The 14,468-nt window shown below is 31.1% G+C and overlaps 1 protein-coding gene across 4 annotated transcripts in view; it reads left to right on the forward strand.

The window, feature by feature from the left end:
• The window catches only part of LOC111089133, a 90,566-nt gene that overhangs the window by 55,879 nt on the left and 20,219 nt on the right, over positions 1–14,468 (forward strand). For 3 of the 4 annotated variants that reach the window (XM_022401025.1, XM_022401035.1, XM_022401033.1), the window contains exons 2-4: positions 9,590–9,653; positions 11,595–11,680; positions 13,672–13,764. In XM_022401025.1, the coding sequence (XP_022256733.1) occupies positions 9,590–9,653; positions 11,595–11,680; positions 13,672–13,764 (243 nt within the window). The remainder of the gene's footprint in view (positions 1–9,589; positions 9,654–11,594; positions 11,681–13,671; positions 13,765–14,468) is intronic. The other variant, XM_022401039.1, reaches the window with a different exon arrangement.

Consider the following 14,468-nt stretch of genomic DNA (forward strand, 5'->3'; position numbering starts at 1 on the left):
TCACTAAAATATATATACTATATAAGACAGATGGTATAATACCCAGTATGGTATCACTAAAATATATTCTATATAAGACGGATGGTATTATGCCCAGTATGGTATCACTAAAATATATTCTATATAAGACAGATGGTATAATGCCCAGTATGGTATCACTAAAATATATTCTATATAGATTTCGTCATGTCATATTTTCATTAATAATTGTTTGTTTTTCCTTTTAGAAGTTGTATCAGCTTCATTCAAAGAGATCTATCGAAATAACCCTAAATTACCGGTTTTCGGAATCGATCATCTTGTTTGTTTGTTTGTTTGAAGTTATGCCCAAAGCTACACAATGGTTTATCTGTGCTCTGCCCACCACGGGTATCGAAATCCGGTTTCTAGCGTTGTAAGTCCGCAGACATACCGCTGTGCCACTAGGTGGCGTTGACCATCTTAGGCTTAGTACTAAAAGATGCTGGGCTGGCTCGTGTGGCACCTATCAAATTTTTGTGTGTAAGCTCAGTGTATTGACAGCGAGACTTTCACGAGTTATTCAGCGTCTACATTTAACAATAATGTATCTCCTATTTTATATAAAAAAACTAGAATTCCTTGGCTAAAGTTCTTAGAAATCTCCCATTTATCACATTTGAATATATATTTCGAATAGATATTTCGCGTTGTTTCAATCTGTAAAATACTTCGATCAAAAATGTTTCTTCCATTAATAACTATCATCTCATCTTTGTGATTTTTCTGAGAAACTTGAGACAAATATAGTATCGTTAAGTTATAGATTATAGTTATGTATAGCTCTGGTTACACGATGAAGAAGATTTTGGCATTGACCTAAACACAGATTCTTCACCTTCTAATTATGGAATCCTGTCGTAGCACACTTGTCACTGCGAATGGCCGTATAGTTAGATACAAGTAATCATTTTGCTATGGCACTAACGTTTTGTCATGTAATCTTTTTTTCTTTTCTTTTTGCCCCGCCAGTGGCACAGCGGTATGTCTGCGGACTTACAACGCTAGAATCCGGGTTTCGATACCCGTGGTGGGTAGAGCACAGATAGCCCATTGTGTAGATTTGGGCTTAATTACAAACAAACAAAATATTTTCTTTTTTTCGATATGGTGAACTACAACTTATATGATTTGAAGGGGATACTATGGATTCGAGTCGCATAGAAAGCCGGATGCAGACGGTTGTAAGAGGCAGAGCTTGCGAGGTTCATGTGAAAGAGTGAGGCTATTGAACTAATTTAGTGTTCATATATAAGGTCCGTGGAGGATGCGGAAGAGTGAGATATTGATAAGGATTTTCCATAGTTAGGGTTATATATGAGCATGTAGTGAGATCTTCGTTGTTGATTATGAAAGCAACCAGTCGGCAGCAACCTGCTACTATTTTTCCCATATATATTCTATTTAGTTATTTATTAATTAATTTATCTTTCTTATGTTTAATTATTTATAATCATTGGTGAGTCAAATTCGCTGATTTGCTTTCGTAACTATACTAACTATGTTGTCGACGGCTCGAAATCAGGAATGGCGCCATGATACCTGGACTTTTCAGGGGGTGAAAAAATAAGGTTAGACAAATAAAATTCGAATTATTCAATCTAGAACGAGATTAAATATCGGACCAGATATTCTTTTTGTAATTTGACACTTTGTATTAGGAGTACCCATAATCTTCCAAAATGCAGTATGAACCCAGGTGGTCATGAACAAAGAACTCGATAACATTAAGTCTATAGTGCAAATACAAATATTGCCTTTGGACCTACATTGCAATCAATTCCGCCATTCTATTTTTGTTTTTATTCGTCGTTGTAGACAAAGAGTTCGAGACTAAATTAGAACGTAAAACATGGAAAGCTTACTGGTCAGTTACCCGGAACTCTTCGCACTTGTAATATTACCTACAGATGGCAATTTGTATCAATTATTGAAACCCAAGAACTTTATTTTGTGTTATTTTTTTTCCTCTATTGTTTCAATTCTTTTTTGTTTTTGATTTAAAATTTTCCCCAAGGCTCACATTGTGACTTATTTTACCAAAATAAAAATAAAAGATTTATCAACTGATGAATCACTTCTAAATTGGATTTTCTTCTCTAGAGTAGAAAAATATTACTCAAAATTTATCAAAGTTACTTACACTAATCCACGTTTTTACATTGAAAACGTCTGACTTCTATCACTACCAATACAACTGGCATAAATATTCCTGTATTTGATTCCACCGTACAATATGCGATGCGATTGAAAATTCGGAACATTAGTGTACTATACAGATTATAGATAACAGTTTTGTTTGTATTTGTAGGCCTATCTATTTGTTAAGTCAGAAAGAATGCCACAAAGGGGAGACAATACTCTACTATGTCGTATTGCGACTAAACTAGAATTATTCAATACATTTTTAAAATATATAGATCACTTCTGTATAAACGCTCACTTCTCTATGTTTGAATATTTCCTGTACAGAAGCACAAACTAAAGGTTCGTTGTGAAGGGCGCTAATATTTCCTTCTTACCACATATTTCCGCTCTTGTACAGAGTAACCTACTTAATCTTCCAAACAGCGTGAAATGAACAGGGTTACGGTCTACAAAATTTGCTCTCTTCTTTTTAGGTTATGAATTAAGAAAAGTTTCACACATTTTTAGTTAAGTAGTTATTCATAGAATGAGCATACAATTTTTCTGTGACGAGCTGAGAAATTTCATTCAGGTGGTGCAAAAAAATATTGACTTCAATTAAGAACATTTTGTTTGCGAAAGAGGTATTTAAGTTATTAATAGAAATATGTCCGAATTCCCTCTTTAATTAACACATTGTTCTCTGAATTCAGCTTTTATTTTCAATTATAATATGCCTGCTGTATATTAATGATTCACTTGCAAGTTGCATTGAGGTGACCTATACAATAAAATTTTAGAAGGTACTAATAACCTGCATAATACGTCTATCTTTGAAAACTTTGGAAGTGAAATTTAGTATGGAAATTAGATCGTTTACATTGGTATTGCTGGTATGTACCTGTATTAAGTTTTACTGCTAGAATTATAAAAAGAAGGAACACAAATGTGATTATGTTTTTCTTTGAGAAATTATTACTTTTCTAATTCTATGAGTCGAGCATAGTTTAAAAAACGTTTTCGTTTAGGTTCATCATGTATGATTGTTAATCTTTTTGTTTTTTGTATTGATTTCTGACATTATTTGCTTCTGGTCAGTTTCTTGAACATGATTGGTTTCGATAACTTATTAATATTTTTGGCTCCGATGTATATATTTTACTTTTGAGCAGAAATTCTAATTACTAATGTACTTCAGTTTCTTCAATGATCTTTGTTCTCAATAAGTTAAATGCTTAGATCCTATGGATTTCTATTATTTTCATTTCAATCAAATACCATTTTTTAGATTGATTTGCAGATTAGCGGTCACTGTTTGCTTGAATGTTTCCTTCTTCATATTTAAGTGTTCCTAAACTTTTCTGAAAATTGAATTTTCACATAATTTTTCTACATCTTCCATTATATGGATAGACCTTTGTTGCTCAACAAGTTTCCTTTACTCTGAGCAGAAAAAAACAAAAAACATTTCATGTTATCGAAAACACGAGGATCAAATACGACATTGTTCATAAACCAACTAACGGGTTTCCTTTACTCTGAGCAGAAAAAAACAAAAAAACATTTCATGTTATCGAAAACACGAGGATCAAATACGACATTGTTCATAAACCAACTAACGGGAATTGAAAAGAGGCAGGGGAGCTTGAAAAACAAGGCCGTGAGCAAGAAAATTGTCGCGTGACTAAACCTATAAGAAGGAAATGCTGAAACGTGTTTTAAAAGGACTTTTTCTTTGGTTGCTATGACAACCTCTGTTGTCAGCTGAGTAATTATGTGATGCAATAAGTAAAATGAAGATTGTGATGATTGAAACTTTACGCAGCTTATCCAAAATTTGATCTTTTTCGGCAACAGAGAATATTTTGACAAGTGTAGAGAAATATGTATGATTGAATTAAAATTTCATAAACTAATAAGATGTACTATAGAAACGTACTGACAACACTGTTGTACATAGTTTACGTTCTTGGTTAGAAACAACACAATCATAAGTGCTTTATTATTAAATCACCTTAGCAACAAAGTATGGGGAAAAATCTGCTTTTCTTCGTGTTTATACCAAATACTTACTTAAATTTAAATTAAGATTTTTTATTTTTCATTTATTAATTCATAACTATGAATATTGTTAATCTCACACATGAAAATATCTGTATTTTATGTATATGATATTTCCATAAACTTAACTCTTATGCGTTCCAAGATTTAATTGCGAAAATGACAAAATTTCTTAATCAAAAATCAACTTGAAAGAGTAAATTAACCTCAGATATCCACCCGAGGTTGCTAGGATATATATAGATACACAGATAATATATATATATATCTTTATAGTTACTTAGTTACTTTGTTTTTCCTATATATATGAAATAATCCTGCAAAACTAAGTCATTATTAATGTCGTGTTTTATGAAAACATCACAACCGTGAAATGTAAAGAAATTAAAACTGCAAGAAAATAAAACTTGTTTTTTCGACTGTATAACAGATTCTTGAGAAAATAACGGAGGTTACTTGCACAGTTTCATTGATGCCAGTACTTTGAATCCGAGGGTTCATGATTCGCATCCCATTATAGCAAGAATTCTCCCCATACTTTGGAGCGGTGGGTGAACTATAAGAACGATGGTCAAATCCCACTTTTCGTTCAGTAGTCGACGATTCGGCGGTATATGCTGATGACTGACTGCCTTCTAAACGCCCCCCAGTGGTATGTCTGCGGACTAACAACGCTAGAATCCGGGTTTCGATACTCGTGGGGGCATCGCACAGATAGCCCATTGTGTAGCTTTGTGCTTAATTACAAACAAACAAACAAAGCCTTCTAAACAAATAAATCCATTGATTAATTGTTTTTCTCGTTATTTAGAAATGTTGTAGTTTCCAAACTTCAAAGGACATTTAAAGTAATATGAAATAATGAAATGTAAAAGAAGTGAACATGGTCGATAGAAATATCCGCCGATGGCTCAGGGGTAAGTCTGAAGGCTTATAACGCTAAAAATCGGGTTTCAATATTCGCGGTGGGCAGAGCCCAAATAGCCCGTTGTATGGCTTTACGCTAACTATAAATAAACTGACAAACTATAAACTATAAATGTGTAAAAGATAAAAAATAAAAATGTGTGACTTTTTATTTCTAAGTAAATTATTCGATTAATTGATGAATAAACCGTCTTTAACTAATCTTTAAGTTACTTAAAAACGAACATTTCTGTAGCTGATTCAAATATTAAAATTGGCACAAGCTGAATTTGAGGCAAAACGTGACTGTGACAAACAAGAGAATTCAATTTTCAAAGTACTATGAATTTAATTAACTTAGTCTGAAAGTTAGCCACCTATGTTTTCTTTTTTGTTTGTTAATGAATACGTTATTCATTAAAGTGTCTTTAAAACTTTTTGGACCTTCGTTGATATGATGCATTTCATTAAGTAGCGCAGCTGTAATATAATTCAATTAGCAATAAAGTATTAACTTTTCAAATAATTTTTATTCACAAAGGAGTGAAAGATTTTTAATGATATACATTATTACTATAGATTATTAATGCATGGTTTGAAGGAAAACAACAGTAGGAAACTAGAGGAGAAAGTCGTGAAAGAAGTCTTAGTGATATATTATATGCCATGCCTGAGTTCTTTTTTATTCTATATTGGTGAATTATTACTGGACGTTTAGCTGTTGATGCATACAATGTTGTCTTCAGTTCAATGTGTACATTGACAGACATAGATGTCATTTTATTAAGCTTGGCTTAAGATAATAAATCTCACATACACTATTTTCGTAAAGTTGTGAAAAAATATGGGAACGTGAATTTATGTGATGATATGTATAATGGAATATTAAAATAAATTTTTACACTCAACTTTTATTTATTTTACTCACTCTTTTAAAATGCCTTGTGAATAAAAAGTGTTCTTGATTGCATCTTTTTAGATTTGGAATTTATATAATCCTCAAGTGCACCTAGTTTTTTCTTATATTTCCGCTATTTTCGTTGATGCTTAGAAAGTAAAATCTCCTTATAATTCAATGTAATAATTAAGTACCCCCAAATATCTTTGCTTAAACCCATTTGTTGCTTTTAAAACATAAAACTAAATGTTAAAAGATCAAATAAACGTGTTTAATGTCTTTGGGAACATTATCTTGAAGTTCGTTGAAGAGGGAAAACAATATGCTCTTAATTGAAGCATTTGCTCTACATAGTGTTTGTGTGTGTGTATGTGTACAATTGTTTATGAGCCTATAAAAGGGTTGCTTTTTTCAGTGAGTGTTCGATTTTTGACACTGGCCACGTAGAGCTTTCGACGCCCTGCCAGTGAAAACAAGTTTTCTCAGGGCACTTCCACCCCCTCTCCATCTAAATGTACAGCTTTGGATTTATAGATTCCTGTCAGTCTAAGTTGTGACCCTTTGATTTTCAGATTTATTTTATATTTTTAATTAATATATATATTTCTAATTTTTATTTATTTATCAATTTGTTTTCAACGAAGAAGTCTACTTAGAGCTAAAAATTAGTGCAACTAAAGATCAGGAATAGATCATACTATGTCTCCTTCTACGACAGCGTTTGGGCTTCTCCGGCTTTCCTTCTTCTTTCCCTTGAATGAAGTGAGGAAACAAAAATCAAATTTTTCCACCATGTAGACATTTCTAAAACTTTTAACCAAGAGCGGAGAGAAGATCACCCCTGGTTATTCCGAATCTAAATACCTGCCATGGACAGCTGGACATATGTTCAATTGAAAAAACAAACAAACTTTGAAAAACAGTCTCGCTGAAACAAAAAGGAATGTTTTCAAAATTCTATGTGTATGTTTTAATAATATGTCTGTATATCCATGTTTATGTGCATTAATAGAGAATAAACGACTTATAAGTATATTAAAATTCGCATCTACTTTTGCAAGTTTTAAATGCAATTATAATGATTGCAACACTGTATAATTTCGTTTTCCTTTATTTTGAGTCATCAGAACATTGACAACTAACCGAATAAACGTTTCTGCACTTATAAAATAATTAGAAATATAGCAGAAAAAACAATTTTATTGTCATTCTTTCCATTCTTAATTCAATATTCTATTTTGATCTTAGTTGACAACTAAAACAGTGCTTCAATCATTCATTGGTTTGGATGCCACTTCTATGGAAAATATATTATTTTCATTCTTAAACACATTTGTTGTTAACAGAATGGGATGTTAAATGTTTCTGATTATAAACTTTAACCTAATTTACTGATCTGTGAAAACTGCATCTTAATGTTAAATGTACTTTTTTACTTCAAGATTTTTATCCTATTGATTCTCTGTAAGCTCTGTATGTGCAATCAGTGAAATGATATAACTCAGTAAATGCGAATGGTTTTACGACTCGATCTTTAACAGAAACATACTTTACTAAGAAGTGACCAGAGAACACAAGTACGTTTATTTTAGTTTTTTCATATACAAAGCCAGTGCTTATTTGAACTTACTTGGTGTGCACTGTTCAATAACATGGACACCAACTGGAAGATATCAATTACTTTTGTACTTTTTTGCACGTGTTAAAATAATTGTCCGATTTGTAGCTATTTTAGATGATGCACTAATAAACTAAAAGATAAAAATTAAATATAACGTATGCAAAAGCAAAGAGCGTCAATAAATCATGACACTGAATTGATTCTGATATACTTATATATATATTCGTATATACATTTGTGTGATAGTGTTGGATATTATTCTGATTCAATTCCAAGTTTTGTTAATGTTAAAAACTTTAATACTTGAACATATGCTGGTTCTGGTTATGTTTATCGTGATTCCAGTTTGTTTTTCTGTGTCTACTAGTTCATATAAAATAAACCTTAAAAAGTGGTTAAAATCAAATATAACATTGTGCGATGCAGTTCCAGCAGCGGTCTTCTTTGCTTCTATTTCAAATTAATTTGTACTTTTTTGCTCCATTGTTTAATATTAAAGCATTTAAGCAGTGCTTTCTTTCACTCTTTAAAATGAGATTGAATTTTATTGTAGCTGTTTCTAGCATTGATAGACTTTTGAGAGTAACAATAATGCAGCATCAATCTTAGCTTTTGATTTAGCATACACCATCTATGCTTTTCAAAAATATGCCCCCCCCCAATGGCACAGCGGTATGTCTGCGGACTTACAACGCTAGAATCCGGGTTTCGATACCCGTGATGGGCAGAGAACAGGTAGACAAACGTGTAGCTTTGTGCTTAATTACAAACAAACAATTAAAAATATTGCTTGCTTTTTTTATTGGAATTACGATAAAAAAATTATATATATATCATTTGCTACTGAACAAATACATTAATGCAATATATACTATAAGTTGCTCTTTATTTGTTGGATTTTATATTCAACAAATGCCTTACCATCGTATTTTTTATATAATCATTGTTTACATCGATTCATGTATACTATACCAACAGTTAGGCAGTTAATAAATCTTTGCAGTGCCTTTGGAAGACACATAGAGCCGGTAGTTTCGAACTTCGGTTTCAAGTGGCACAAGCGGGTGAGAATGATAATCCATTCTCTGCCTAGGTAGGATGTCAGTTAACAACTTGTAGCCACCATATAGATGAGTAGACTAGAACAAGTGGGGTAAAGTGTCTTGCTCAAGGAAAGAATGAACGCAGGTCAGCGTCGAAACTTACAACCATCCGATTACAAGTTCGAATCACGAAGCTACCGAGCCACGATGCCCCACAACGCCAACAGACCTAGTCTTAAATAAGAGTATTTTATGTTATTTTGGAATAATGAAATAATGCATTATTTTGTATTATAAGTTTGAATGATACTTCAATGAGAAATTACATGCATTATGATTGGAATGTATATTATGTAATTTTATAAGTTTAGTGATGAATATACAAGTATAGCATAAGTTTTGTAATTAAATTAGTTTATAGTTGCATTAGATTACTTATGCTCAGCTTGTTCATAAACTTCCAGGCTTAATAATTAGTAGGAGCTTCAACGAATTCATCATGGATATCTCCTATTTACCTATTTTAAAACTCTAATGAAATATTTCTTGTTGTGTGGGTGATGGTAGCGGCTCCAGATTAATTCATTTTGTGATCGTGTGACCTTACAGTAGTTATTTACGTGTAAGATTAAATAATGTATTTAACGAGCAATCGCAGTTTCTAAAGGCCAAAATACGTTTTTCTGTCTTTCTTATGTTATTTTACTTGTATTATTTCTTGTCTTTTTTCACTTATGAAATATATAACAGACTGATAGTTTTGTGATTTCCTTTGCAATTAAAAAAATTAATTTTTTCTTATGTTATTTTACTTGTATTATTTTTTGTCTTTTTTCACTTATGAAATATATAACAGACTGATAGTTTTGTGATTTCCTTTGCAATTAAAAAAACTTTCGTTTTAATTCTTCATAGATATTCTACTCTGTCATCGCCATTACAGGATCAGTACATGTAAATAATGTTCTTCACTCTCCAGGTAATGTAACACCTGATTTTATTTGGATAACTATGAGTGACTAAAACTATGCTGACTTACGAATTATGATTAAAAGTATATATTAATTAGTCATGATTTAAAGTTATCACACGTATTTTACATTACATACTTGATACGAACTTGTAACCTTTTAAAGCTTAAGCCAGTGTTCCTGAAACCTTATTACAAGACAAATCATAGTAAATCGGGAAAGTCTCATTCCTATAATGCTTCGTAAGTTTACTAAAATGTCATATTTTACTAATTACTGAGGAGACAGATTCATAGAGTAAAATAAAATGTTTTAGAACTTAAAAAAAAGCACACAATCGATCATCTTAATAGAATTAACTGCCTTTTGCTATTCAATTTACATCCTTTGGTTTTGAAAAATGCATTTTTATATTAATAAAATCAATACACCTATTAAATTACAATTACCTATTATTGCAGAAACAGCTAAACTTTGCTACATGTTTTAGCAACATTTGTTTGGGTCATCATCAGGCAGAGTGAAAATAAACTAAAAACAAGAATGCCTATCGCATTTTAAAAACTGTGTTCCAATACGTTCCAATTAACGTTCTATTTAAATGAAACAACACCAAAAAGTGCATGTATATGTATATATGTATTATATATACATATACGCTATCCTTCCCTTTGATGCATATCTGTTGCAAAAACGTTTTGTAACTTATTTAAATAATAAATATATGCATATAAATTAGATATAAGCTTAAATACCCAACATAACATAAAATAATATAGAAAGTAAATATGTAAATGGCTATATAATCTATATAAACTTATTAAAAATATATTTTGTATAAATAATTAGTACATTAAAATTTACATGCCTATATATCAAGTGAAATGATGAATAGTTATATATATATATACTTTGTTTAACAATGCATTTTATTTATTTATTGGTGTTGTTTTATTTAAATAGAACGTTAGGTTAAAATTAACATGTTCCACAGGGGTATTGGAAGGAGTTTTTCAAACATAGTATTGTATACTGTTATCTCGTTTATTCTGGCTGATGATGGACGGAACTAATGGGGTCGAAACTTTAGCAAAATATCTTTGTTTATTTTTTACAATACATATTTGTGGTTTAACTTGTGTATTACTTGTTTTGAACAAGTATCACAAGACATATGAGTTAACCAATTTAATATTTTTACATAATGGTAAATTTATAAATGAGCACACTTACGTGGCTTATAAAAGCTTGAAATCCTACGAAACAGGGTTGAAACTGGTATATCTTTACACTGTAGTGTTCAAGTCTGTATTTTTAAAATTTTTTTTAACTTCTAAGTTAATTAATGTGAACATTTCCATAGTTAAAATATCTCCATTTCACTAGGTTTATATACTAAAGAAGTTATAATGCGTAATATTAAAAATATACATAATTTACTCAGTAAAACTGTATATTTATGTATTGGGGCATTATTATTTCTATAAAAAATTCTAGAAAACGTTGGATATATTAAAGGAATAACATAATTGCGTAGGCAAGGAAATAAGAAAATACAAAATAGAATATAAAGTAGTGGTAAAAACTTGCCAAATTAAAATAATTTTATTAATAAAACAAGAAAACGACGTTTCGGGCAACAGCTCTTTATCAGGTTACCAGCGGCAATGAAACTAGTTAACAGTTTTAAAAAATTAAATTATATGCAATCTCATTTTCAACAGTGAAAGGAAGTACAATTTAAATATTTTAGAATGAAACAATGAAGTATACTTTTCGAAAATACTGATAAAGTTTCAACATAGAATGTCAAGGTTGATTTGTTGTTAGATGTCTTATGTTAGCCAGCCGAATAGTTTTGAATACGCTTTGTTCAAAACATGTCTGAACAAAATAATACTTAAACCTTGCTATAGACCTAATCTTATTGTTGCTGTTATTATTTTCAGAGCTTCTGGTACTTAGTATTTTAATCATTGTGTTTGCCGGACTCTGTGTTGCGTCATCAGTAATTCTTCTCGTTGGATTGTTTTTGGTAAGTGTAGTTGAACTTTATTATGAAATATTAACTTTGTGTAAACTTAAGCTATCACTACTCTTTTTATTCAGTAGCTAATAGCAGTAATTAGTAATGACTTTAATAGAGAATTTTTCTAGCAAATATAAGTTAATAATATTTAGTCATTTTTCACATTCATTGCCTAGAACTATTGAACATTGATCCCTATTTCCTCTAAGTACTTCGGTATGTTAGATAACTCAGATTTATAACTGTAAGAATGGGATTGATTTAACAATCCATGAAACATGCCTTGAATTGTAATTTATGCTTATATTTCGTCATTTTCAAAAATAATTCATCAACAAAAACGCATGAAATATTGGTTTGAATTTTGAGTAAAGCTACTGAAGAGCTATCTGCACAGACCGCCCCTAATTTAGCAGTAATAAACTAGACAAAAGGCAGCTAGTCAACACCACCCACCCTCAACTATTGGACTTTTCTTTTATCAACGAATAGTGGGATCGACCGCACATTATAACGCCCCCACGACTGAAAGGGCGAGCATGTTCGGAGACGAGGATTCGAGCCTGCGATCTACAGATTGCGAGTCGAGCGCTCTAACCACCAGGTCCATGAAATTTGATCGTACATTTTTTTTGTCTCCCAACGGGACACTGGTAAGTCTACGGACTTACAATTTTAAAAGCCGGGATTCGATTTCCCGTGGTGAACACAGCAAAAAGCCCAATGTAGCTTTGCTCTAAAGCAAACAGACAATTTTTATATTATTTTGTAATTTCTATAAAATGACATGACAAGATCACGACTGGTTAACAGTAAGAATGCTGAAGTACATTTATATGTTATTGAAAATACAACAACAAAACATAAAATTATCCGACAAAACATTATTATGTGACTGTAGCATATTACACGGATATATAGAAAACAAGAAAATAGATTATGAAAACATTATTCATAAGTGCTAAATCTAAATCTGTAATGTTCCTACAATGTTGATGTATCTTTACAAAGTCAGGAAATCTAATAGAACAAACATACTACACTGTTTGTCCTACAGCATATTCCGTGAAGTGTTTTATATAACGTCTGTGGACAATTATCTATATTAATTTTCAGAACATATCATTATCAAAGCTGTAGTTCGAAGAATAGTAAAAGGCAGCCTTGTAATTCATCGTATCCTATTAATATGCATGTTTGTCAGCACAAAGAGTTGATCAAAATGTACTAAAAATTCGAAAAGCGTAGCAGAAGTAGTAGCATAAACTCACAAAGCTGATAAAAATAATGCACTACAATTGAAAAAGAAATATTGATACTATATAAACTTACATTTCTTTTACTATGATTAAAATAGTGTGCTACAATTGAAAAAAAGATTGATACTATATAAAACTTTTTTTTCAATTGTAGCACACTATTTTAATCACAGTAAAAGAAATTTAAAGATTGATACTATATGAAATTTATATTTATTTTACTGATTATGAAATATATACTTCACACGTGTGGCGTTTTAAAAACTGGTGCCTTCAAAGATTTTAAATAATTGTACTTCTTAATGTTGTTTTAACTGAGTTTTTAATAAATATATATATATATACAAGTGCCGTGTTTCTATAAAATAATTGAAATATAAAGTGAAATAAAGATGGTTTGTGATTAATTATTTTGATAATGACAATTTAAATCATGTTATAATGCATCAATGATAGTAAAAAAAGTGCAACCTGTTGGATTGAAATAAATAGCAAAAATCAAAGCAATAAAATTGAAATTGTAATACGATAAAAATAGTTTCAAATTACGTTCTCCACAATGAAATAAATTCAAATGATTTTATCACATTGTCGTTTGTCTATAAAGGGAAACGTAAGCATACCTAAACTATTTGATCGTCATAATAGAATATTCTTGTTATGACACATTCTTTCACTAAATATATTTCATCGATACTTTTCTTAGAAAGTGATATAAATAACTTGTTTTTCCTTCAGGATTATAGATTGCTGTTACTTCCCTGGGTATTTTCTGTTACGATCACAACATTGATAAATATCATCTCCTTTTTCTACCTGTTCAATGACGCGGTAAGTATGTTAAACTATTTCTGTTGTACGTCACGGAGTTTGTAAATAATTTTGGCCTCTCCGTATAATTCTGGCTTTACAAAACTAATCAGAGAGGGTGAGCACAGACCTCAACATATAATTTCATACGCTGTGAGATAACAGACAGAATTTTCCTGTTTATGTATGATGAACTTATAAAGAATAACGAGAGCTTATTGCAGCCTTCTCCAAAAATATTTGTAACTTTATTTAAAATGAGAAAGTGGAAAATAATCTTTAATAAATTCAAAGAAAAGATTTACAAAGTCTTACATTATCGAATAAAAGCCATATATGGCACAACAAAGGCACCAAAACATCATTCATTAAAATTAGCTACTACGGATACTATTACTATAGTCTATAGGAGTATCTTGAAGAAAATTTATCAACAGCTAAACATTATTGCAAATGAATATCATAAGGCTGCTTGTAAAGATTATTAAATGCAAAAAATATGAGTTTTTATAGTTTGTTGTATTTCGTGCAAAACCACTCGGGAAGTATTTGCAATAGCCTTTCGTAATTTTGAAGTGTAGGCCCGGCATGGCCAGGTGGTTAAGGTGCTCGACTCGTAATCTGAGGGTCGCGGGTTCGAATCCCTCTCACACCAAACATGCTCGCCCTTTCAGCCGTCGGGGCGTTATAATGTGACGGTCAATCCCACTATTCGTTGGTAAACG

Source organism: Limulus polyphemus, unplaced genomic scaffold (assembly GCF_000517525.1).
Source record: "Limulus polyphemus unplaced genomic scaffold, Limulus_polyphemus-2.1.2 Scaffold113, whole genome shotgun sequence".
Lineage (NCBI taxonomy): Eukaryota > Metazoa > Arthropoda > Merostomata > Xiphosura > Limulidae > Limulus > Limulus polyphemus.